The sequence below is a fragment of the Episyrphus balteatus genome, chromosome 2, assembly GCF_945859705.1.
Source record: "Episyrphus balteatus chromosome 2, idEpiBalt1.1, whole genome shotgun sequence".
In the NCBI taxonomy this organism is placed as follows: domain Eukaryota; kingdom Metazoa; phylum Arthropoda; class Insecta; order Diptera; family Syrphidae; genus Episyrphus; species Episyrphus balteatus.
Window position 1 is genome coordinate 30,620,513 of NC_079135.1, and position 26,609 is coordinate 30,647,121.

The 26,609-nt window shown below is 30.7% G+C and overlaps 4 protein-coding genes across 6 annotated transcripts; 2 read left to right on the forward strand and 2 right to left on the reverse strand.

The window, feature by feature from the left end:
• Positions 1-3,540: 3,540 nt before the first annotated feature.
• LOC129908563 (UDP-glucosyltransferase 2) lies at positions 3,541-26,599 on the reverse strand. Of its 3 annotated transcripts, none has more exons than XM_055985160.1 (6): positions 26,151-26,599; positions 5,288-5,336; positions 4,703-5,212; positions 4,203-4,639; positions 4,038-4,150; positions 3,541-3,976 (listed from the first exon to the last, which is right to left on the reverse strand). In XM_055985160.1, the coding sequence occupies exons 2-6, from the start codon at positions 5,317-5,319 to the stop codon at positions 3,557-3,559; spliced, it is 1,512 nt and encodes a 503-aa protein (XP_055841135.1). In that variant the 5' UTR covers positions 5,320-5,336; positions 26,151-26,599; the 3' UTR covers positions 3,541-3,556. The 3 variants fall into 3 exon arrangements, with proteins under 3 accessions (XP_055841135.1, XP_055841136.1, XP_055841134.1); XM_055985161.1 differs by lacking the exon at positions 26,151-26,599 and adding an exon at positions 5,517-5,595; XM_055985159.1 differs by lacking the exon at positions 26,151-26,599 and having other exon boundaries at positions 5,288-5,474.
• LOC129908564 (cytochrome P450 302a1, mitochondrial) lies at positions 10,078-14,519 on the forward strand. Its single transcript, XM_055985162.1, has 5 exons — positions 10,078-10,837; positions 10,906-11,081; positions 13,269-13,909; positions 13,965-14,162; positions 14,226-14,519. The coding sequence occupies exons 1-5, from the start codon at positions 10,437-10,439 to the stop codon at positions 14,337-14,339; spliced, it is 1,530 nt and encodes a 509-aa protein (XP_055841137.1). The 5' UTR covers positions 10,078-10,436; the 3' UTR covers positions 14,340-14,519.
• LOC129908565 (lipase 3-like) lies at positions 19,025-21,473 on the reverse strand. The gene is made up of 3 exons (XM_055985163.1): positions 21,192-21,473; positions 20,400-21,134; positions 19,025-20,338 (listed from the first exon to the last, which is right to left on the reverse strand). Exons 1-3 carry the CDS (start codon positions 21,273-21,275, stop codon positions 19,952-19,954), a joined length of 1,206 nt encoding a protein of 401 aa, XP_055841138.1. The 5' UTR covers positions 21,276-21,473; the 3' UTR covers positions 19,025-19,951.
• LOC129909366 (lipase 3-like) lies at positions 22,473-24,000 on the forward strand. The gene is made up of 3 exons (XM_055986452.1): positions 22,473-22,761; positions 22,825-23,559; positions 23,614-24,000. Exons 1-3 carry the CDS (start codon positions 22,678-22,680, stop codon positions 23,998-24,000), a joined length of 1,206 nt encoding a protein of 401 aa, XP_055842427.1. The 5' UTR covers positions 22,473-22,677.
• Positions 26,600-26,609: the final 10 nt, after the last annotated feature.

Here is a 26,609-nt window from a genome sequence, read left to right on the forward strand (position 1 = left end):
GTAAAAAACAGTAAAACGAATTTTACATAAAATTGTCCTTTTATAGTTTTTATATAATATAATTCAATTAAAATTGCAAACCTAGTGCATACTTTTAGGATGTATTAAGAAGTGCTGTAGACTGTAGAGTCCTATTATGACTCGCGATCGAGGAAAGTTGAAGTCAAGTCGTTTTGCTTGGCAATTTTTTATTTAATGACCATTTTCTAAATTTCAATAAAAGAGAGTTTCTTCGTGAATATTTTCATTTTCCTTGAGATTTCACTACTCTTTGAAAAACATTGCTGCGGAATTTTAAATTTACCTATAGCACTTTAAGGTGCTCCATAGATTCAGCAGATATGGGAGGTTTCTTAAGCACGCACCCCTAATGCAAAATTACAAATTTTCAAGTTTCTACGTTCTACGATAACTGGAAGTGCTCTATAATTCTGATAATGAGTCATTTTGTCAGTCTGTTACAGAGAGATTAGACTATCATCGAAAAAAGTCAACGCGTTGACCCAAAAATGTGTGTCAACGCCAGTGTCATCGTACTCGTCAACGTAATGACAGCAGTTTTCATTGACGATCACACGACGTGACACCCTTGGGACAGATTGTGACGTAATTTTTACGTCAGAGAGTCAACGCGTTGACCGATTTCGTTGACCGTGCAATCATAGCTTTATGGTTTTGTTTTTATAACGCTTAAACATGTTGAGCAAATGTTACAAATTTGAAGTTTCTGACTTTTTTGGTATAGAAGAGGGGTCGAAATGGCATGAGTGTGATCCTGTAAATAACAATGTAGTGCCAAAGTTGCTATAGAACTTGATATCAAATTAAAACTAAATCTAAGAGGCGCTTTCGAGAAAATTGAAATATTTCGATATCCACATTAATACATAAAGCTGCACCCTAAACTCTTCAAAAAATTTTTTTTTGAAATTTGACGCAAATGAGGTTTTTTTTTACGTATACAGTACAACTGACTCAACATGCAAACAATAGACTCACGAAAAAAATTTTAATTCACGTTTTCGAGCTTGTATATCATGTTTGCTGCCCTTACCTTGAAAATGTTTGTTTACACAAAACCAGCAGAAATTGAAAAAGTTTAAAAAATATTCACGTATTTAAACCTATTAGGGCAAACCTTAGTTCAAGCATACTTATAGTTTATGGTTATGGTAAAATATGAAAAAAAAAACTCAATGTCCGCATTTCCAAAAATAGTGTTACAAGTTCGTTGGGAATTGCATTCCTTAAAAAAGAAATGTTGAGTCATAAGTCATAACTCTTTGCTTCTTTCATAAACTTAATCCCATTGTGGGTTGCCTAGAAAATAAAGTAATCAGCAATTTCCGAAAAAAACGTGGTATTGTATATTCTGAAATATTGTGTAAATTAAAATATATATTGTTCCTAGCTACCTCAACAATTATTATTTTTATGACACTAAACTCTAGACATACCTAATAAATATTGGGCTATGCAAATAAAATTATTTTGGATTTTCTATAAAATTATCTTATTTTTGGAAGCTAAGAAATGAATATCATAAAAAAACAGGAGCACGCTGAGATAAGATAGCGGTCAACAAATATTTGAATAAACTAAGATATTAGTTCATCCGACATTTTTTTTTAAATTACCTATGTCCAGTGTTGCCGGAGAGAAATATTAGAAGGTAGTACGGCAGAAAAAAAAGGGGAGTATTTTGAACAAAATAGGAGTACAGCCAATTTTGTCTTGAAACTTTTTTTTAGTTTTATTTTTAATAAAATATATTAAGTTAAACATAAAAACAAAACATAAATAAATAAATTATTAATTCAAATAACAAAAGTAATAAAATATCTGTCTTGTTATGGTAGATAGCTTAATCTATAGTAATATTATTTTTTTAGAATAAAAATTAGGAACTTAGATATTGTAATCACAAGATATGTATTAAATACATTAAATAGAAGTGGTTTTGCAAAAATCAAGGTATTTTGATTATATAGTACCTAAGTATAAAATGATATAAGAAAAAAACAAATATTATTTTTTATACGCTTTTAAAAGTTGTTTTGAAGGATTCCATTTGTGGCAATCAACTCTATTTAACAATTCCTTGCAACTCATAATTGCATTTATTGTATTTACTTCCAATCTGATTCGTTTTTTATCTTTGATGATAAAGAGTTGGGAAAAAACTCGTTCTGCCGCTGCGCTGCTGTGCGGAAGACTTAATAAAGCACTAACAAAATCCTTTGTCAGATGGAAAAGTGTTTAATTAAGAGCATTTTTTTTAAAAAATATTTCTGACCAAAACTCTTCTACTTCTAATGAATTCGAAACCATAGTTTGGCTAAGTAGTGTTCGCCATTCCATGTCGAGGTTTTCAATTTCATTTTCGCTAATCAAGTCGGGAATGGAAGAAATTATTGAAGTTGCACTTTCTGCTAAATTTAAAGGGTCAATGCCTTGAATATGTTTCAGAATTTCGTCATCAAAATCGATTCGCTGTGAAATTTGAGCACACAGGGTCTTATAATATTCTCGGCAAACACCTTTAAACTCAATTATTTCATTTATTTCAATTTTGTTTGTTTTAATAAAAAGTTCAGCTTTAGCCCCAACGTATACAGAGTTAATATTTTTTAAATAAATTTCACAAAAATTCGGATTGGAGAGAAACTCGTCGCTTAACACATCCGATTTGATAAAATTTTGTAAAATAGTTTTATAGAACGTTTTTACGTATGGCAAAAATTTATGAATCCGGACGGACTGAGATTGAAATTCTAAGTTTAGCTGCTTAGTCAATTGGAGAACATAGGATAGAAATAATAAATACAATTTTGTGGTATCATTTAGTTCTTCTTGAATCTTGTGAACAAGATCTAGATTGTTGTCAGAAGATTCAAAAGAATTCTCCAAAAAATAATGTAATAATGCAGGCCACTGTTCTAGCGTTCTTGCCACAACCTGTTCAAGAGCTAACTACCTAGTAAAAATTTCCTTTGAAGGTAAAAGTGCTGCCAAATTTGCATTAAATTTAAAGTAAATTAATTTTATTTAGGCTGACATTACACTTTGCTACAAGTGTAAAATATTTTATGTCATTAAAAAAAATAGGAGTACGAATGTGAAAGGAGGAGTACGGGAGTACGGAGGTGCTGAAAGTAGCACAATACTCCTATGGGAGTACTTTCGGCAACACTGCTAAAAAAATGTCATTAACATCAAAAAATGGAAGTTATGTGTAACCTAAATAAAACATTAAATCAGCCTGTTATCGTTGAGCAGCAATATATTGTTTTTGTTAAATCGCATTTAAAAGGTCTAAAAACTGTTCAGGCGTCAGGCCTTTGCTATTCCAATCAGTCTTTGTACTAAACGGGTTTCCCCTGATCTTCAAGTCTGAATTTAAAGTTGAAGAGTCCTTATTTTTTGCAAATTGTGTGCTATTACGATTGACTTGAAAGCTATTCTAACTGAAAAAAGATATTTATAAAATGTTAAGTTTTTAATAGTTAATTAAAAAAAAAAAATAAATTATAAGAAAATATTAAAATTATTTATGTTAGCTTTTCTTGGATTTTTTCTTAATCATGTCTTTGCTTTTTTGATCTGTTTTCTTGGAATAAGAAATCATTGGTATACAATTTTTCACTAAGATCCAAGTATTAATCACAAAAACAATGCAAATGACTAAAACCATACAAAAAACATCTAATGAGTTAGCTACGAAAAATGATAAATCTCTCGAAGAAGGATTTAAATGGTCTGCATTAGGATTTCTTATAAAATATTCAATCCACCATATTGCTGTATCCAATGGTCCATTTTGACGATCCTGGAATTTTTGTTGTAACTTCATCATTTGATTTTTGTAACTTTTTTCATTGAGAACTTTTGAAAAGGCTTGAAAAAGGGTTTCCTTGTTGAGAGTTTGAAAATCGACTATATATGCACATCCTTTGGATTCAGCATTTTGAGCATTCTAAAAAAAATTTAAAAAAAGTTACAACTAGGTATTCATTGAAATTAAATTATGAAATTACAGTAAATTGATCAAGAAACAAAGGCATTGCAATCACAGGAACACCATGCCAAGTAGCTTCTTGCATACTCAAACCTCCGGCATGAGTGAAAAATGCTCGAACTTTTGAATAAGCTGTAAAATAATAAAACATAGAATATTTTTCATGAAAAAGAACATTTCCTACCTAAAATATCATTTTGTGGTAACCATTTGCGGATCAATAAATTTTTCGGAACATCTTTAAAAATATCTTCCCTTTCAATTTTCCACAAAAAATTGTATTTGGGGAAACTTTTAATGACTGTAAGAAATGCTTCAAGCCTCTCCTTGCCAATTGTTTCCACCAAAGTATTTGAACCAAGTGATATAAGAACTGCACCTTCTTCAGATGATTCTATGAATTCACTGATATCTTCTGGAAGTTTTCGTTGTTCTTTGATGTGAAGGCCTCCAACTTCAATGATGTTTGGAGGCAATGATTGGGCCGAGTCCATTGACGGGTGTGTATTTATTAGAGCCATTTTCACCCTTTTGAAAAGGCTATCCAACGGTGGCTTCGGACCACGTACATATTGATGAGATAGACCTTCTGTAACTGGTTCGGTAATGATTTTTCTGTATCTGGAAGAATAAATGAAAAAAATTGTATTTTTGGAAAAATAAACTAAACTGGGTGGCCTTTACAAGTAAGCAAATGCATATGTTGCTGAATTGGTGAGCCGATTCCATAAATTCATCGGCATATCCTTATAATCCAAAAAGTATGAAACATAACCCGGATAATTATGTCCTCCAAGCATCTCAAGAATATACGGATCCATTTTGAAAGCACTCACTCCCACAACAGGAATTTTCTGGTACTTCTGAATCAGTTTGAACATGCATTTCCCAGCTGATATATCAAACAAAATCAAATCAAACTTCTGATTCAAGTGTGAAGCTTCTTGAAATCCCATTGACTGCAAAATTCCCTTGCATTCGAGTATTTTGAAATTACTCAGCAATCTTAAATTGGCAAATGGGCCATAGGTGTCAAAGTTTGCATCTGAATCTTTGTAATAGTTCAATACCGTATTGTAACCCTCTTCGAAATGAATATAATTGACATTAGGATGAGGTGAATGGTTTTCATCGACCGATGCAACAGTAAGAGTGTGTCCTCTTGCAGCAAGTTCATTAACAATTACTTCATTCCTGATTAAATACATAATTAAATCTAGGTACTACTTATCACAGAGAAAGTTGTTTTCTTTTTTGTTTTGATCTTACCAGAGGTGATGGCTATGCGAGGTACATCCCATCAATCCTAAAATATTTGCTGAATATCCAACGTGGAAAAGTAAAACAGAAATTAAACAAAATATTATCATTTTATAAAAATAAAAAAAAAAAACACTTGTCCCGTACAACGATTAGTCTTAAAGTGAATATCTAATTAAAAGAATTATTTCTCACTATAGTATAGTTTCAGAGAGATAGAAATTATTTGAATAGGTACCTTATCGGGGAGTCAGTGTCAGATAAGATACCTCTTTGTGTATCGGTATAAATATGAATGCAATTCAAAACAGAAAACAGATAAAATACTCGTAATAACATCGTATCTGCAGAAAGTGGCTTTTGTTTTAACCTGTATTCATAAATCTCAGTGCTGCCATATCTGCAAACTATAAGGCTATTTGATTTATTATATTCATACCAAGCTGTAGTAGTTGTTGAATTAATTTTTAGAAAAAAAACTTAGTTTTTATACTTTAAAACCGCAACAGAATTATCCCACACATTGACTTTCAAAAATAAATCAGAATCTTCATGTGTATATCTAGTGATCCAGATCCAAGTTGCAAATTTAAAATTTCTAACTGCATTTAAAAAAAAAAATAAGTTTAATCAACCTCTTCCAAAAATGAATCAAAAAAGAGTTAGTGAATTGATTTAAAAATTTTTATAGTAGGAGACCCATTTCCATGAGAATCAACAAGAACGAACAATTTTAATGAAAAGGAGAATGGGCAAATTTGTACGGAACGTGTATTTTAAGTGAAAAATAGAATGCTTTTCCTGAGTCTGAAGACCTTTATCTTGATTATCGAACCAATTGAATATTATCCATATACAATTTTTTTCAAGACAACATTTTCGCATCTATTTTAAGAGTTTTGTAATTCGTATTTTTTTTTTGTGGTTTGAATCGTAGGAAAACTCTCGAACAAAATCTCAAAGTTGTTGGCTTAAAAAATTTATATTTTGAGTTCTCTTGGCCAGATTTTGAATCTTTCTTGAAAAAATGTCACTTTATATCGTTTTTCAATAGCTAGTGGGAACACTTATTTGGAATGAACCTTTTATTTATTAATATTCTATATTCATTAATATAATGCAAATGTTCACACATACATATAAAGCCTGTGTACATTAGGGCGTTCCTTATTTAAGGGTTTTTCGAGAATGAAGTTACTAAGTGGAAAAACTATTTCTAAATATAGATTTGTATTTTGACGCTAAATGGCGCCCACGATGGTTAAACTTTGAAATAGGTATATTTTGACTTAAAATTTCATTTTTTTTTAGATATAGCTTTAAAGAAAAACATGTTTATGAGGTTTTTATCTCCATCAAAAAAACTTTTTCTAGGAACAAGAGTTTAGTCAGGATTATGCATGTTTCATTTTGGTTTTATTAAAACAAACTAGAAAAGACATGAAAAATATAATATAACCCAAAAAAGCATGCATGTCCTGACTGAACCTCTGGTACTAGAAAAATGGTTTATACCTTTTTGAAACCAGACAAGAAACTCATCAAAATTTTTTTCCTTAAAGATTTAATTAAAAAAAAAATTACCTCATCAACATATACATATTTCGAGTTTAACCATCGCGGAGGAAATTTTTGTTATGTATTTAGAAATAGTTTTTCCACTAAGGAACTTGATTTTCGAAAAATCCTTAAATAAGGAACACCCTAACTTAACTGATGTAGGAGCTATAAAATGTAAAAATCACTTCACTTGTGGTTCGACAGTCGAGCAATTAACTTTAACCTTTAGCAATAATTAATAAATAAACTATAATTTTGAAAGATCATCTTTTATTTAAAGTTTAAACAATCAATTTTCTATGTAAACAAATAAAAGCGATGGAGCCCAGAATGCACGGCAGGGTCGCATGTTCTTGGTCTTATGTTGAAATTTGATTCAACTACTGATTTTTGAGGCCATATATACGAAATATAAAATGTCATAAAAGGTATGGTATAACAAAAAATTTTTAGAATTTTTTTTTGAAATCGTTAGAGCCATTGTTGAAAAAAATATTTTTGTATGTTTATAATACAATATTTCAGGAATTAAAAAAAAAAAATTGGTATGCAAAAAAAAAAAAGAAAATATTAATCGACATTGTGTAGGTATTATAAATGTTAACTGAAAACTAACTTTTCAAACAAAATGTTTTTGATTTTTTTTAATTTTTGGCATGGTCAACAGAAGAAAAGCTGAAATGTTATTTTTGGTGAAATTAAAAAAAATTTAGAATTTTCTGTTTTCTTATACAGTATATAATACTTTTCTCAACAGTTTTTAATTCCCGATATTTAACTGTATTAGTTCGGATTTTCAATCTAAATACCGTAGTCGTTTTTATTTATAGGTAGACATCGAATGTGAAATCATTGTTAACTAGTCTTAAAATTTATAAAAAAAAAACGAAAACGGATTATATAAACATTTCGAAAACTTGAGCTGCTATTTAGTTAAATTGAAGTTAATTTAAAACCAACATGTTTTGTAGTGAAATTCAATATTTTTAAACGGTAGCTTATACAAAAATCTTCACCATAATATTAAATGCAAAATAATTATTATAAAAGATATTAGTCTACAAGTTGAATTTAAAATACATATTTTACCAAAAGTTAATATTTAAATAATTTTGCAGATAAAAGCAAAATTGTTTTGGAGTAGTTAAGGAACATAATACGACAGAATTACTTAGTTCAAATATACAAAATTGATTATAAAAAAAAGTTTCAAAAGAAACTAAACTTTTTTGACCATTTTATGTGTGATTTAACTTTCAGATTTGTATAAAAGCATCAGTGGGCAAATCTATTAGTTACGACATACTTTAACTGCAAGTTTTACTTTGCAGTTACATTTGTGTTTGAATCAGAACTATTTTCAACTTAATTTCGCCATTTTTAATAGCTTCCTATAAAATCTTATAAAAAACATGGCAAGTACATATGAAGCAGATTTTATAATTTCTTAAAAATGCACATACATTTGAAATATTTAACACAACAGAAAGTATTGAAAAGGAAACGAAATCAAATCAAAGATTTATTCGAATTTAATTCAGACTTCAGAAGTAATTTACATTACAATTTGTTGTAGGTACTTTTGCTGAATTTTTTTTTTTCAATTTCGCTGAGTGTGACTGGAATTGAAAATAATTGATTTTTTTTTTTGTTTTGATGATAATAATTTTTTCTAAGTAGGTATATAAGTAAACAATGTTTACACATGTGAAATTTTTCTCTTAAGAAAATTATTTAATTTGTTCTCTTAAATTTTGTATCTCATATTTTTTGAATAAAATTTTCAGTGTTCCCACTTTTGACAGTAAATGGATTTTCCTTACATTCACGATGTTGAGTCAGTCTTGAATGTTTTTTGGAATAAAAAAATTAATAAATTAATAAATGAATAATTAATAAATTCAAATCACTAATTTTAAATTATACGCTTACCGCAATTCAAGATCTAAGAACTAAAAGTAAAGTTTAGGAGGAAGATTATAGCTCTTTTTTTTTAGTTTTCTAAAAAACAGGGGCCTATTTCAGAGTTTACTACATTGTTTACATCAGCTACATCAATGACTTTAAACATTAATTGCGGCGGCCTGTTGGACTTTTCGAAACAATTTTTGAAGTGAAAATTTCTTAAGTATCGTAGTGATTTGAAACAAGATGAAACGAAAAAGCGACAGGAAAAATCAATTTATTATAACTTTTTTGTTTTAATAGATAGATTAGTGAAATGTATACTGTAGATAGGTTATAAAATAAACTAGTATTGTGCAAAATTATTTAACCTTTAAAAATCCTGAGATAACTGTGAAAAGATGTTCTTTTTCTAAACACGTTATATCTTTTGATCTAGAGCACGTAAAAAATGTATGTAACTTTAGTACGCATGCTAATAATATTACCTTTCATTTGATTTATCACACATAACGGTACGTGCTCTACAAGTAACACAATATTAAATTGAAAAACTTGAAAAATTTCTCATAACACTTGTGGAGATCTGTTGCCGATGACCAGCCACCAGTGTAGGATATACCGTAATCTCAGTTTGAAATTTCGACATGGTTGGCTTTAAAAAATTCTTACTTTTTTGTAGGCATGGTAGAAATATGATTGAAGCGTTATATAAAAGTTGAAATAATAAGCTCTCAGATGATATAAAATTTAGTATACAAAAAATGAATTTAAAGGTGATGGAATAAAAAAGAGGTTAATTTTTTCGATTTTTTTTTTCCAAGAAAAATGTTTTCTTAAGGTTTCACTTCTACCACGTGTGAATTGCACACATGATTTTTTTTTTTGTGTACATTTGGACTATTTAGACCATTACAAATATTTCTCGACGTTCAATCGGACTCAACTAATGATTTTTGAGGTTGCTGATGTAGTAAACGTAGTTGATGTATTAGCTGTGAAACAAGCACAGGTCTAAATAATTGTCTTTTTTCTATGAATTCTTTTACATTGAACAATATTTTAAAAACACTTCGTGAAAGTACTATTAGAGCTACAGATATAGCAAAAATGGCTACACTGGTTACCATTACAGATATTAATCTCTACTTCAGATTCATTAACAAGTCAATGAATTCCACCAATATATTTCACCTACTCAGTCTCTTGGATTCCTCGTTAGTTCTATCTCTTTTCAACCAACAATATTCAACATCATAATGTCACGATCAAATAAACAAAAGACCGGCATTTTTTCTGAAGGCAGGTTATATATTGAAAAGAAGGTAAACACTTTATGAAACGTCGCTAAATTGATAATGAAATTATATTCTCTTAAGCCTGTTTCCAGTCTTCTTCCAATTCTACACATGAAGATTTTTCAAAACGAGGTATTTTTTTTTTCTGACTTGTTGTTCCCTCAGATAATCCAAAAGATACAACAAGAAAATAGTTTATACTTTGACCGTGTTTGGTGCGGGTGTGGGTGCTAACTGCTAAGCAATAATAAATTATTTTAAATTGATGCAAAATGAAACGCAAACAATTTTAAGAAAAAAATCCAATTTTATGTGCAATTCAATATCTGATCAGTAAATGATCAATTTGTAAATTTATTACTCAAATATTAGTTCTTTTTGAATACAAAAAAAATATGTTTAAACTATTTCGATCACATAAAAATTCTTTAAGAAGAGATGTGTACTATTTGTATTGTACTCAACCAGTAGAATCGAAACAAATTAAACCATTCGATGAGATACCTGGTCCGAGAGGTCCTCTAGGTTTAGGCAATCTCTACAACTATTTACCTGTCATTGGAAAATACTCATGGTTGAAATTACATAAATCGGGATTCCATAAATACGAAACGTATGGATCGATAGTTCGTGAGACAATGGCACCGGGAGTGAATATTGTTTGGATATACGATCCCAATGATATTGCAGTGTTGCTGAACGATAAGGATTATCCACATCGACGAAGTCATTTGGCATTGGAAAAATATCGTACAGATCGACCACATGTTTATCGATCAGCTGGACTGATACCAACGTGAGTAGACTTATCAATATTGTAGAGTTTGGTACCTACATAATATTTTTTGAAATTTTTGAGAATAGAAATGGTCCGGAATGGTGGAGATTAAGATCGGAGCTGCAAAAGGAACTTAGTGCTCCGAAGAATGTTCGTAGTTTTTTAATGGATGTCGATAAAATAACTCATGAGTTTTTGGATGTGCTGCCAGTGCAAAGTGAATTCAATCTTTTGCCTGAGTTGGCGAGACTAAATTTGGAATGTAAGTGTAACAAGTAAACTAATGTTTGAAACTCATGATCGTAATTTGGTTTATTTCGATATGTTTACTGAATTTTCGAAACTTGGTTCCCACTGTTGAATGAATGTAAAAAACGAACTTTGTGTCAAGGTAACTCAGCAACCAGACCTATAAGAGAATTTTGGTTTTCAGTTATGAATAGAGTTTAAAGAGACCTTTCTTTTGATGTATCACTTAATGGATTTGGAGGAAATTTTTGAGAATGTACTTTTTTTAGGCAAGGGGTTAACCTTGATTTTTTCGCGAAAATCCGAAAAAAATAAAATTCAATTTTTTCTCCCTAAATGCATAGACCAGATGACTCTTATCTCATATCTGTGAACCAAACCTAATTTCGAGACTTTGATCCGAAAATATCTGCTTCCGAATGTGAAAAAATAAATTTTTAAATATTTCGATTGTAAATAATTCAGCAATCAGACCTTCAAAAAACTCTTGGTTTTCAGCTATGAACAGAACTTCAAGTGACCTTTCTTTTGATGTCTCGATGGATTCTTGAGAATTTTTTTAAAATGTTCTTTTTTTAGGCAAGGGGTTAACCTTGATTTTTTCGCGAAAATCCGAAAAAAATAAAATTTAATTTTTTCTCCCTAAATGCATAGACCAGATAACTCTTATCTCATATCTGTGAACCAAACCTAATTTCGAGACTTTGATCCGAAAATATCTGCTTCCAAATGTGAAAAAATAAATTTTTAAATATTTCGATTGTAAATAATTCAGCAACCAGACCTTCAAAAAACTCTTGGTTTTCAGCTGTGAATAGAACTTCAAGTGACCTTTCTTTTGATGTCTCGATGGATTCTTGAGAATTTTTTGAGAATGTACTTTTTTTAGGCAAGGGGTTAACCTTGATTTTTTCGCGAAAATCCGAAAAAAATAAAATTTAATTTTTTCTCCCTAAATGCATAGGCCTGATTATTCTGATCTCATATCTGTGAACCAAACCTTATTTCGAGACTTTGATCCGAAAATATCTGCGTTTGAATGTAAAAAAATAAATTTTTAAATGTTTCGATTGTAAATAATTCAGCAACCAGATATCCAAAAAACTTTTCGTTTTCAGCTATGAATAGTTTAAAGAGACCTTTCATTTGATGTACACCCAGAGAAAAAACGCATAGTAATTTTTAATCCGTTCTACATTGAATCAATGGTGAAAAATATATTCATTAATTTTCTAAAAAGTCGTCCTATGCTTAACTTACAGTTTGTCACATCAATTTTTATAAGTGAGATGGCACAGTGGTAAAGCACAAGCTTGTCAACCCAGGTATAGCAGGTTCGATCCCCAGCGGATGCCAGTTTTACTTTTTTTATTTTTTTAATGTGTGAACAACTTTGATTTAATGTGTGAACAACTTTGATTTAATATGTGAACAACTTTGAATTAAAGTGTGCTACTTTGATTCAATCATTTTCCACTTTAGGCTAAAAATGTAGTGATTTTCCATTGATTCAAAGTGGTTTAGATTGATTTTACGTTGTTTTTTGGCTCAGTGTATCACTCGATGGATTTGGAAGAAATTTTCAAATAATTATTTTTTTTTCGGCAAGGGGTACCCCTTGAATTTTTTTCGAAAATCTTAAAGAAATAGATTTGTAATTTTTTTACCTGAACGAAAAGGCCTGTTCACTGTGAACTAATATCTGTAAAGGGGTAATTTTTTACCTGAACGAAAAGGCCTGTATCTGTAAAGGCCATATCTGTTAACCAAAACTTTTTTCGAGACTTTGGTCCGCAGACATCTGACTCCGAATGTAAGAAAAAAGTGTTTGTTTCCAAGTGTGTAATCCAGGAATAAGACATCCAAAAAATTTTTGGTTTTCAGTTATGAATAGAGTTTAAATAGGCCTTTCATTTGATGTATCACTCGATGGATTTGGAGGAAATTTTTTAAAATTCATTTTTTTTCGGCAAGGGGTACCCCTTGGATTTTTTTCGAAAATCTTAAAAAAATAGATTTGAAATTTCTTACCTAAATGAATAGGCCTGTTCACGTGAACTAATATCTATTGACCAAAACTTATTTCGAGACATGCTTCCGAATTTTTTGCTTGTGAATTTAAGAAAAAAAACTTTGGTTTGCAATTCGCCAAAGAAAGAAGTTCTTTTTAATTTAATTTTTTAAATGTTTTTTTTTTCAGTAACTTGCCTTTTAACATTCGACGAGCGTTTAAATGCATTTTCCCCCGAAGAACACCAACCCAATTCAAGAACTTCAAAGCTTATCAAATCCACAGAAACAACAAACAGTTGTATTCTACCAACAGATCAGGGTCTCCAACTATGGCGATATTTTGAAACTCCAACATACAAAAAACTACGAAAAGCCCAAAATTACATGGAAAGTGTAGCTGTTGATTTGGTAGCTCAAAAACTTGCCTATTTCAAGGAAGAAAATACTCAACAATTGCCTGGAACTGGTAGCCTAACAAGAAGTTCACTTATCGAAGAGTACCTGAAAAATCCAAACTTGGATCTATCTGATGTTGTTGGAATGGCTTCAGATCTTCTATTAGCTGGAGTTGATACAACTTCATATTCAACATCGTTTGCTGTTTATCATATTGCAAGACATCCAGAGATACAAGAAAAGTTGTATCAAGAGGCTAAAACAATTATGCCAAATGTAAATGATTCACTTACTGGTGAAGCTTTGAGAACTGGCATTACTTACACTAGAGCTGTTTTGAAGGAATCATTTCGACTCAATCCTGTTTCAGTTGGATTTGGTAGGGTTTTGAAAAAAGATATTGTATTGAGTGGATATCATGTTCCTGCTGGGGTAGGTTTTAAAATTCTTAATCAAGTTATATTAATTGAGACTATTTCTTTGATAGACGATAGCAGTGACTCAAAATATGATTGCATCGCGACTGGAAAAACATTTCGAACGGCCAAACGAATTCGATCCACAGAGATGGTTGCAGAGGAAGACCAATATCAATCCGTATGTGGTTCTTCCATTTGGTCATGGAATGAGATCTTGTATAGCTCGACGAATGGCCGAGCAGAGTATACTTGTTTTCTTGTTAAAAGTAAGATATTTTCGTGTCTTTTCGAATTGAAAGCTAACGTATCATTTAATTTTTTTCTTATAGCTCGTTCGGCGATATAAAATTGAGTGGAAAGGAGTTGAAGATTTGGACGTTAGGACTTTACTTATCAATAAGCCAGAAGATCCTGTTAGTGTTGTACTTGAAGAAAGAAGTTAGGTTAATGTAAACCATTGTTAAGTTGGAATTTGAAAAAATATTAGGTACCATTTTTGGTAAAAAATATTCAATTGTATCATTATGCTGAGTCTCATGCAAAGTGTTAAGAACTTCTTTCTAAGGAAAACATTATTTTAGCTTTAAAATATTTTCTTGGTAAATAAAAGCTGCATTGTAGTGAAAAACAAATCAATCTATTAATGTTTCGTTCCACCGAGAAGACTAATAAAAATTGGTTCCTTAACCATTTCGGTACCAGCGTTACTTTAGTGTAACATATCTTTCAAAATTCGTAAAAAATATTCCATTAAATAATTTTTTAGGTTTCGATGGCTTAATTGAAAGATTATAATGCCTAGTTACTGGATTAGTACCAAAAGTTAAAAAAAATTTTTATATACATATGGTCACAATTTTGAAAAAAAGATATACAAAATTTTAATCCAGAAAGTGTTTTGTGTTTTGGCTTAGAAGAAGAAGCATACATTATTGTTCAATAAAAAGTTATTTCCTCAGTTGTCCGACTCTTTTTGGTGGTCATAGGCAGTGTATGTTATATGTTACTAACATGTAACATGAGAATAACACATTAGTTTTGCTATTTATTATTTTGGAACATAACTTTTTGCTAATCATATTTCTTAGTTGTGATGTTTTTGATACGATAATACTAAAAAAACATTTTTTAATAAAAGATAATACATTTTTGTTATGATCAAAAGACTTTCTGTATTATTTTATTAAACGGAATACTTTGACATTTTTTTAATTAAAAGTCTGCAATTTTTTGAAAAATTTTCTACTTGGTAGGTAATATGGTTCAACGAAAAACTTATCTCAACACATCGACATCGCTTCTTATTCAATTTTAGCCATGTTTTCTAAAACATTCAATCACCACAAAAAGTCAAAATGATTCCATTTTGGGTGTGGAGCCACAAAAGTATGCCACACTGTATGCAAGCAGTTCTTTAATGAGTCTCTTGATTTCATGTTCCGAAGCAAGCTTATTATTTTGAGCGTAATACAAATAGATTGGAACATCGACTTTATCAAGTGGATAAAGTGGAGGCTTTCCTATGTTGCCCAGTTACGAGCAAAACCTTGATTTAACTAAAGGAATTTTCCAGAATTCTTCACCTGCATGAAATGGTAGACTTGATTCACAGACGATCCAGTTGGATTCACAGCAATAACATCAGCAAAAAATAGTCTGGGGAATCTCAATTTCAAAGGAAGTTGGTCACTGTTATCTCAAGTGGTGATATGAATCTAAAACCACAATTAAATTAGGCAGCTATAAATTCCAAAATCCAAATAGATAGCATTTCCCATTAAATAGAAATCATACGATACTCCAAAACTTAGTTGAATGTGTCTTATCTACTACACATCACGAAGATAGTGATCATGAGATCTTACGTTTTGAAACGTTTTTGACTAAAGTTGTCAGTTTGACACACTTATAAGAAATGCTTGCTGGTTCGTATGATACTAATTAGTTTTGCAATGAGTATTCAAAATATATTAAGTATTTTATGTCGATATAATATAATGAATAATTAAGGCCACTGTAAAGTTTAAGAAAGATATGAGTTAGGATTGACTCAAATTTTCACTTTCTGTAGATAGTTAAAAGTTCCTCAAAATCCTCCGATTGGATTTTTTTCTAAACCGAGACGCAATCGAAACGCAAACTAGACGCAACCCGGACGCTACCAACGCCACAACGCTACAAACGCATGTTGCACTTCTGCAGTGCAACGCTTTCTATTCAAAGACCAGAACAAGAACAAAATACACAAAATCGATAAAAAATCATGATCAAGTTGTATACACGTACTTATGTATAAAAATAAATCTTAAGCCATTTTTAATTAGTGTTAATTAATCAGATAATGAAAATTGAAATCAAATTTATATCTTCAGACAGCTTTTGGACTTTTAATTAAGATTTTATTTTTATAATAGGTATTAAGGTTCAAAAGATACATATATATAATATAAATAGATAACATACTGTGTGCTACATTTGTATCTCTACCAAATTTTGTAAAGTTCCAATATATTTTTGTGGGGAACTGGAATCAGCTCTACTCTCTTAATAATATGAAAAACTATTTAAACACTTTGGAAATTGAAAATAATGTATTTTCACTAAAAATTTCCAAAAATAATAAATCAATAGATTGATCTTAAACAGATAACATAATAAATTATAATGTCCCAGAAGCAATTATTTTTCCAATTTTAAAGAGCGGAGATGTAAACCCATCAGAAAACTATAAAGATTTTTCTTTACTGTACCATAAAGAAAATAATAGGTAATAAACAAAAAAAAAAAACATTCACAAGCTTAACGAAAACTCAGACATTTTATGATACTTTGGAAAACCTGCACTAGTTAAAATCTTAAGAAAATGCAGATTTTTCACGAGTCGTTTTTGACTTGAGGCGAAGATTTTCGGCGTTAATCGGCTCGTGATGTGAATGCTAGCCGCAGGTGACTAAAATTTGTTTTTTTTTGAAGTGAAAACTTCTTTAGTATCGTAGTTATTTGAAACAAGATGAAACGAAAACGCGACACGACTTCAACTTGTTATAACTTTTTTGTTTTAATAGATATATGAATGAAATTTGTACTGTAGATATGTAGGTAATTAAATAAATTATAATTGTATAGGTCGTTTCAAATCAAAAGTCCCATGGAAAATTGAGCAAAAATAAAAAGAACTCATTCGATTACTGGAAGGAAGCATTTATGAGGCAGCATTTATGAGAACAGTTTTAATTTTATTAATTGATCCGTCTGTGAGATTCACTGGGTTAGTTTCAGAATGCGGAGGCAAGTCTCCCGGGCTTGCATCACTCCATATTCGCGGGCAATACAAAAAAAAAACATACAATTATTTAATTATTTATCATTTGAAGGCAGTTGGGATAACTTTGCCGAAGATATTGTTATAGGATTAGGTGAAGATGGACCAGAAATGTCCAGTTTATAAGATAGCAATTCATAACTTAAAATACTTTTCACATCTTTTATTTGTATAATTGGGCAGTAAATATCTTATTTTTATTTTTCAATTATTTTGGAGTCGTCACCATAGAAATCATTAATAAACAAATTCAGATTTTTCGTTTGCTTATTTTTTTCTCTAGCATTTCTTTCATTCAAACAAGCATGATTTGTTGTTATTTTTGAGTTCATTTGTCGCAATCAGCCAATAAAATTGAGTTTTTTGTTTATTTGTTCTCAATTTTATTTGAAGGGAGAAAATAAACTCAGAGTCAGAACTTTTGATTTGAAACGACCTATACAAAATTTCAATTAATTTCATATTCAAAATTCGGTGATAACGGTAAAAAGATGTTCTTTTCCAACACACGTTATATCTTTTGATCTAGTGCACATACAAATTTAATTTAAATTTAATACGCATGCTGATAACATAACCTTTTATTTGATATATCACACATAACGTTACGTGCTCTACAAGTCTCACAATCTTAAATTTGTTGGCGATGACCAGCTACCAGTGTAGGAAGTACCGTAATCTCAGTCTGGAAATTCGACATGGTTGACTTTAAAAAATTCTAACTTCTCTTGTAGACATCTTTGAAATAAGATTTAAACATCATTATACAAGGTGAAACAATAAGCTTTTACATGGTATAAAATTTTGTATAGGTTGTCAAACAAAAAAAATTGATTAAATAGCATGAGAACATAAAAATAAATGTCTTTTTTTGCTTTTTGGATGAAATTTCATCGAGCTTAAAAAATTCTAGCTCTTTTTGTAGATGTCTCATAGACTTGATCGATATATATATTTTGAGCTAAGACAATAAGCATTCAGATGGTGTAAAAATTTTTATAGGTTGTTAGGTAAAAAATGCATTTAAAGCGTGAGAAGATAAAAATACGTGTTTTTTCGCTTTTTTTTATGGAAATTGATCGAATTAAAAAAATTCTAGCTCTTTTTGTAGATGTCTCATAGACCTGATCGATATATGTATATATTTTGAGCTAAGACAACAAGCTTTCAGATAATATAAAATTTATATAGGTTGTCATATAAAAAACATGGATTTGAAGGTGATAGAATAAAAATAGGTAGATTTTTTCTATTTTATTTTTTTTTTTTTGCAAGAAAAATGATTTTTTAAGGTTTCACTTCTACCACGTGTTAATTGCACACATGATTTTTTTTTTTGTCAGTGGGTAAGTGTTAAAATCTTCAAAAGATTCTATGAGGACCAGATTGCACTGATTCAACTAGGTGCTTGGTATTACCAACATCATAGGGCTCCAGCCCACTAAGGATATGAAATTAAAAATGGGCTGATGAAGAGTATGGTTTTCTTTGAATGGCAAGAAATGGACTTGTTCAATGAAATGTAGTAACATTTTTTAAATCCACGTAAGATGCCTGACTGAGAAACGACGGATTTTCATCAATAGTTCGACAAATACTGCGGCTTATCAATAAAATTGATTTATTAAAGCTAAATAAAACTTTTTCGAAAACACTTTTTCATTTGAGAATAAAAAAAAAATGAAGTTTAACATATTCTGAAAGATTTTTGGATATCAGGGAAACACAGCAATATTTGGTGAGTTGTTGAAACTTATTAATCAAACCAGAAGCTTATTAGCTGTCGAAAGTTGCATGGTCCGTTGCAATCGTTTTAATTTTTCGTTTTCAAATCATTAAAAGTGGTAACTCTTGATACAATAAAAATAAAAGTAGCTTAGCGGACTCAATAAGAGTACGAAGGAAACAGACAAAAGGATCGTTTCGAATTCACAATAGAGATAGCAAGTATTTTATTTTTTAATTTCAATGCAAAAGCAATTTCTTCAATTTAAAATCTCAGCCATTTTTTGACTATACCTACTGAACTTTATTCGCCTGCAAAACCACATCACTTGATTTAGATTTTCGTAACTATGTATTTTGATGAGAAATATACATTCAATACATTCATTAATATAAAGTACTTTTATAGATAAAGTAGTAGTATAAGCACAGTCACACAAACCACGCCCTTATATTGAAATGTTTTTGGTTTTTGGATCTCTTCCACATTTTATAGATATTTTTGATAATTTATTGAAAATGTGTTGTTACCACGCCTTCGAAACGTATACAACTGATATCTTTACTGTATTTTCAGCACACACCATGTCGTTCTGCAAGAGTGAGTCATCAAATTAATACTTTTTTAGGCTTACTTTGAACAATATCTCAATGACAAAGATTTGTTTGTGCTTCTTTTGTAATAGTTTGCACTTCTATAATGCAAGTTTCTGTGAAAAACAAGATCACCTTTCAAAGTTCCAACATAATTGGAGTTTACAACACAGCGCAGCTTTGATAATTTTTCTCTTACTCAAATCTAAAATATCAAAATCACAAGGCCCAAAAGAGTCGATTGATTTGAGCATTCGTTATAGCCTTTTTACCAACAAACAGACTTCTACAAAATAAAAACAAAAAAATGCAAATGCATTTCATTTATGCTCAATACACTATCAGTATATTATTTTATTACTATTGTAACAAAACGAACAATTTTAATTAGAAAAGTTATAAAACTGTTTCTCATTATTGAATTTCAGCCATGTTCTCGACAAGAGTATCATAGACTTGTTCTTTAACATTCAGTCCCCACAAAAAGTCAAAATGATTCCATTTCGGGTGTGGAGCCACATAAGTTTGTTTTAAACTTGTTGCAGGCAGTTCCTTAATAAGTCTCTCGGTATCAGCTTCTGTAGCCAAATAATCATTTTGAGCAGAGTACAAATAGATTGGAACATCGATTTTATCAAGTGGATAGTGTGGTGGCTTGGCGCTGCTATATTTCACCAAATTACGAGCTATACCATAGTCAAATTGACGGAATTTTCCAGAGTTCTTCACCTGCATGAAATGGTAGACTTGATTGACAGACGATCCAGCTGGATTCACAGCAATAACATCAGGTACTTTGTCCTTGAAAACACAAGTTGTAGATTAATCATTTGAAAACAGATAGCTTTGTAAAAATACTTACGACATTAAGATTTTCAGTATCAAAGCCTCCAAGAAGGTAGGAAGGACTTGAACAGACTTGAATAACGGGTGATGTTTTTTGACACACTCCCTTACCAAGTAGTTCTAAGAATTTCGTATTTGGTAAAAGTTCCATGCTGCCAGTAAGATAAGGTGAATAGTTTGGTAGTCCCATTAACGTACCCAATTGGAAAAGCGGAGACTTGGAGTGTGATGTGTAAACCAATGGTGCCAAGAAATGAGCAGACTTGATGCGATACTTGAAGTCGTGGTTCAATGAGTTCAATACAAGGAATGAAGTGCTTCCTTGGGAGTGGCCAACATAGATGATCTTTTCCTGTCCGGTCGTAGTGCGAATTTGGTCAATCATAGCTGGCAAGTCATACATGCCAATTTCATGCCAATCAAAGTTCCAGAAACTCTTCATCAGCGGGCTCTTCAGAACGTGTTTTTTAGAATAGACGTTTCCACGAGCATTGCCCAACCAAACATCGTAACCAGCATCGGAGAGAACGAAAGCGAGGGCATTGTGTTCAGGGCCAATTACAACCCAATCAGCGGATGAACTGAGTAGACCGTGCATTAGAAAAACAACTGGGCGTGTATTTGGTGCTTCTTCTCCAGTTGCGTTCTGTTTGGGTGAATAGGGAATTCGGTGAAGGCCTAATTTGTAGCCATCAGATGTTTGAACGGTGAACTTTTCAAAAGGATATCCATATCCTTTAACAATTGATTCCTGTGGTTAAATTTAGGAAATTTAAGTAATATTTGGTAAATTTTATATTTGTCTTACCGTGGTCACGGAACTTTTTCTACCCTCAGGGGCAGATGCAACAAGGGAAACAAGAGTCCCTAAAACAATCCAACTTAGATTCATTTTGAATTGTGTTCAATGAATGACTGATGCCAATAGTCAGGGGTTTCTCCCTTTTATAGGAACTTTTTCACCTTTATCTCACGACTGTAAGTAATGATAACGATTTATGTTCCAAAATCCAAAAAGATATCATTTCCTGGTTGAATTTGAATCTTAAGAAAGTTGCAGAAATCAATTGTGTGTATCTTATCTACTAGACAGTCATAGTGCCTTATTTAATAAAAAAGTTGATCTTAATTAAAAAATATGGTTATATACTATTTTCAAGCTTTTTTTGTAAAAATTTACAGTTTCACCCTTGATTTTAATATAACATATAGAGAAGATTTTGTCTTAGAAATTTACTTCGTCACAATCAAACGGATAATTGCATTTGAAAACTTATGGAAAATCCAATTGATTTTGATGAAATTTTGAACTTTTTTCTAGATATTTATCAATTCGTGTCAATAGTAAAGTACAAAGTAAAACATAGAAAAAGTAAATAGCGAATTTCTGCTTTTTGAGAATACCTAAGTATATTTTTTCTAGGCTTAGAAAGGTAGGTATGCATTTTCCTTAAGATCAAAAAAGTTAGATTAAATCGTTTAAAAATACAACACAAATAGCTGAGTGCCTTGAGCTACTTTTTTACGAGGCGCGTGTAAAGATTTTCCTTTGTATTTTGTATCAAAATTTTTTTAATTAGTCTTATGGTGTTTTCGATTGGAGGTCCGGAGACGTCCAGAAGTGTTCTACTGGCACTTCGCGATTTCATCCCAACATTTTGAAGAAAATGTCGTCGGTACAAAGCCAAAACCGCAAATCTGCATTTTAGACATTTTTACTTTAATGCGTCACTTAACTTATTATCGGTCCCTCTATTCACTGTGTCAACCTCAATCCTCCGTCTGTTGCCTAGCAGCCTAAACTATCAATGTGCCTTACACGAGTTTCCATAAGTTTCCAAAATATTAAAGCCGTTTTCTCAAAACTATACAATTTTGCAAATTCGTAGTTTGTGCTTTGTGCCCACGATGTAATCCAACTTTTTTGATCTGAGAGAAAATGCATACCTTTCTCAGCCTAGAAAAAATATAATTACTATTCTGAAAGCAGACAATTTTTAATTTTTTCAATTTTTTTTATAATTTGCTTGAAAACATTATATAACCATATTTTTTAATTAAGATAAACTTTTTTCTTAAAAAAGGCACTATGCCTGTCTAGTAGATAAGATACACACAATTGATTTTTGCAACTTTCTTAAGATTCAAATTCAACCAGGAAATGATATCTTTTTGGATTTTGGAACATAAATCGTTATCATTACTTACAGTCGTGTGATAAAGGTGAAAAAGTTCCTATAAAAGGGAGAAACCCCTGACTATTGGCATCAGTCATTCATTGAACACAATTCAATATGAATCTAAGTTGGATTGTTTTGGGAACTCTTGTTTCCCTCGTTGCATCTGCCCCTGAGGGTAGGAAAAGTTCCATCACAACGGTAAGAAAAATATAAAATTTAACAAATATCACATAAATATTGTTGTCTTAAATTTAACCACAGGAATCAATTGTTAAAGGACATGGATATCCTTTTGAAAAGTTCACCGTTCAAACATCTGATGGCTACAAATTAGGCCTTCACCGAATTCCCTATTCACCCAAACAGAACGCAACTGGAGAAGAAGCACCAAATACACGCCCAGTTGTTTTTCTAATGCACGGTCTACTCAGCTCATCCGCTGATTGGGTTGTAATTGGCCCTGAACACAATGCCCTCGCTTTCGTTCTATCCGATGCTGGTTACGATGTTTGGTTGGGCAATGCTCGTGGAAACGTCTATTCTAAAAAACACGTTCTGAAGAGTCCGCTGATGAAGAGTTTCTGGAACTTTGATTGGCATGAAATTGGCATGTATGACTTGCCAGCTATGATCGACCAAATTCGCACTACGACCGGACATGAAAAGATCATCTATGTTGGTCACTCTCAAGGAAGCACTTCATTCCTTGTATTGAACTCATTGAACCACGACTTCAAGTATCGCATCAAGTCTGCTCACTTCTTGGCACCATTGGTTTACACATCACACTCCAAGTCTCCGCTTTTCCAATTGGGTACGTTAATGGGACTACCAAACTATTCACCTTATCTTACTGGCAGCATGGAACTTTTACCAAATACCAAATTCTTAGAACTACTTGGTAAGGGAGTGTGTCAAAAAACATCACCCGTTATTCAAGTCTGTTCAAGTCCTTCCTACCTTCTTGGAGGCTTTGATACTGAAAATCTGAATGTGGTAAGTTATTTAGTAGAGCTCTCAATACTTTAATCCTCAAGTTCTGTTTTCAAGGACAAAGTACCTGATGTTATTGCTGTCAATCCAGCTGGATCGTCTGTGAATCAAGTCTACCATTTCATGCAGGTGAAGAACTCTGGAAAATTCCGTCAATTTGATTATGGTATTGCTCGTAATTTGGTGAAATATAGCAGCGCCAAGCCACCACACTATCCACTTGATAAAATCGATGTTCCAATCTATTTGTACTCTGCTCAAAATGATTATTTGGCTACAGAAGCTGATACTGAGAGACTTATTAAGGAACTGCCTGCATCAAGTTTAAAACAAACTTATGTAGCTCCACACCCGAAATGGAATCATTTTGACTTTTTGTGGGGATTGAATGTTAAAGAACAAGTCTATGATACTCTTGTAGAGAACATGGCTGAAATTCAATAATGAGAAAGAGTTTTATAACTTTTCTAATTTAAATTTTGTTCGTTTTGTTACAATAGTAATAAAATAATATACCGATAGTGTATTGAGCATAGACAAAATGTACTTTTATTTATTTGTTTATTGGTCTATTCGTTTTTTTGTTTAGCTTTCTAAGGCTATAAAGAATGCTCAAACCATGGCCTTGTGAAATTGGAGACTTAAGATGACTCCAAACCAGCAAAAGAGCAATGCGTTCAGGTTATCAACAAACAACATTGCATACAATTTGAAAATTTAAAATTAACAGGTCACTGTGGCGTATGCGTAACCTTTTTTAAAGTCAATGATAAATTTCAAAATATCCCAAAATTCTGATTTTTTTTTAATTGAAGTTTCACCAAATTAAATAAAAACTCAACTTATTCTACAGTGATGTATGTTATGACAGCGTTGCGCTAAATTTTCAGGTTGTTCAGTTTAAAAACTGAATATGTTCAAATCTTGAAATATAAAAATTGTTTCAGTTTTCTATGTAAATTTTATTTTTCTTTATTTTTTTTTGTAAGAAGTAAGTATTAAAACAAAGTAGTGGTGACAAAATAAACATTATGTTATACGGAATATTAATAAATAGTGTTTGTTTAAATGAAAAAAAAAATAGATTTTTTAATTACTAATAAATAAGAATAAAGCTTATAGTGTTGAAATATTATTACAAAAAAAAAAGTATAGTTCACTTAAGTATTTGAGTATCAATTTTAGAAAAAAATTAAAAACAAAAGAAAAAAATGTTAAAGCCATTATTTAATGATTACAACTAGAAATTCGTAACTTATTATATTTACTTGGTTCACTAAATTTATTTACAAGGCATACATAGTTGTTAATTGGGTCTTAAATGATGTATTACAGTATAACAGTTTATATTTTGTTTGTTTTCTTGTTTAAATAGTAGATCATAAGTTCTTGGTTTCAGCTTATACAATTGATTTATTTAATATATGTTTTTGTATGACCATGATGGTGTCTTTATGTATCTGTATGTTTTTGCTTATTTTTCTAAATTGCATTACATTCATTACAACAACATTCTGACTTGTTTTTTTTATATCAAATTCAATTACAATTATAATTTATACGAACACTTAACAACACGTTACAATGTTATAATAGCTAATTTTTTTATTTTATGTAATAATTTGTCATTATTAAATTAAATATGTTTTTTGTTAGTTACAATAAGTAGAGTTTATAATGTATGTATAATATTGACTACAAAAGGATGGATTATTACATTTTTTTTTTGTGTATAGAAAAAAGATAATAATATCAATTATTATACGAAAAAAGTGCTGAGTGTATAAATATTTTGGTAAGAAATTGTTTTTGGATAAAAAGAAAAAGTCTTTCATCATTAAAGCTTTTCGGAAGTATCAAATAAAAAAAAAAATAGTGTTGATCTAAATCTCCAAGAAAATAGTAATTTTAAATGTTTTTAGTGGAGATAAATAGCTTTCAGAAATTTTTGTAATTATAATGTCAGCGTCTAAAAGCACTGCTGCATATAATTTGAATCTGGGTTTTTGAAGTATCGTTTTAAAGTGTCAAACTTTTTTTATAATTGTTTTTTATTAAGATTAATTAAACAACATAAAAACTATTTTTATTTTTTAATTTTGTGTCTTTGTACCAGAAAAAATTTGAAAAGTTTGAAGAGCTAAAAAAACTAATTTTATACTAAGGTTGTACGAGTATGCTAACAGGGAAATTTTTAAATGACCCAATAGATTGAGGTCAGAGGGTCTTTAAAACTCAACCCTCACCATTTCAACACAATCAGCCTATCAACCATATTCTGCTAAGGAGCTGAAAATTTTATTCTCATCATTAATTCACATTTGCTCTCTGTTGGGGAAATTATTTTACCAACCCTTGATTCAAAAGTTTTGAACTTAAATTTTAAATTTAATTTCAAAATCATTTCAAAATGCATTTGAAAAAATAAACACTATTCAACACAAAAAATTGGTTAAAAACATAACACGTTTTGTTAGGGGCTTTGTCGAAGTAATATAGAAACGGTCTGTTAAAAAATCAATAAACCTCAAAATTTAAACCAAAAAACGGTTTTTAGACCTTCACCTACATTTGCAATTTAAAAAAAAACTTACGGTTTCAAACCAGACATTTTGAACGATAGGTACCGAACGTGTAATTACGAAGTCTTGAATAAATTATTTTTTAACGGTAGGTTTTACCGAAAATTGGTGAAAAAAATCTCAACTAAATGGCAATCAATTTTTTTACTTTTAAGACCCAATAAATGAGAAATATATAATTTTATCATACGTCAAAAGTTGGAGTTTTTTGGACGAAGTGAGGTTTTTGGCAAGTATTTTTAATTGCAATTTAAATATAATATTTTCCTCTTGAGTAAGGGAGAGAATATGGAAAATAGTTCAGAATGTCACAGTCACATTCCAGGCAACTGTATACCTAAGCCAGGTAGACTTGAAACGTTCAAAGTGTTTGGTATTTCAAGGAAAGTTGCATTGAAAGCAATAAATACGGACAAGTTTCTACCTTGGAGCATTAAGCCTTTTTCTTAAATAAAACTCTCACGGATTGGA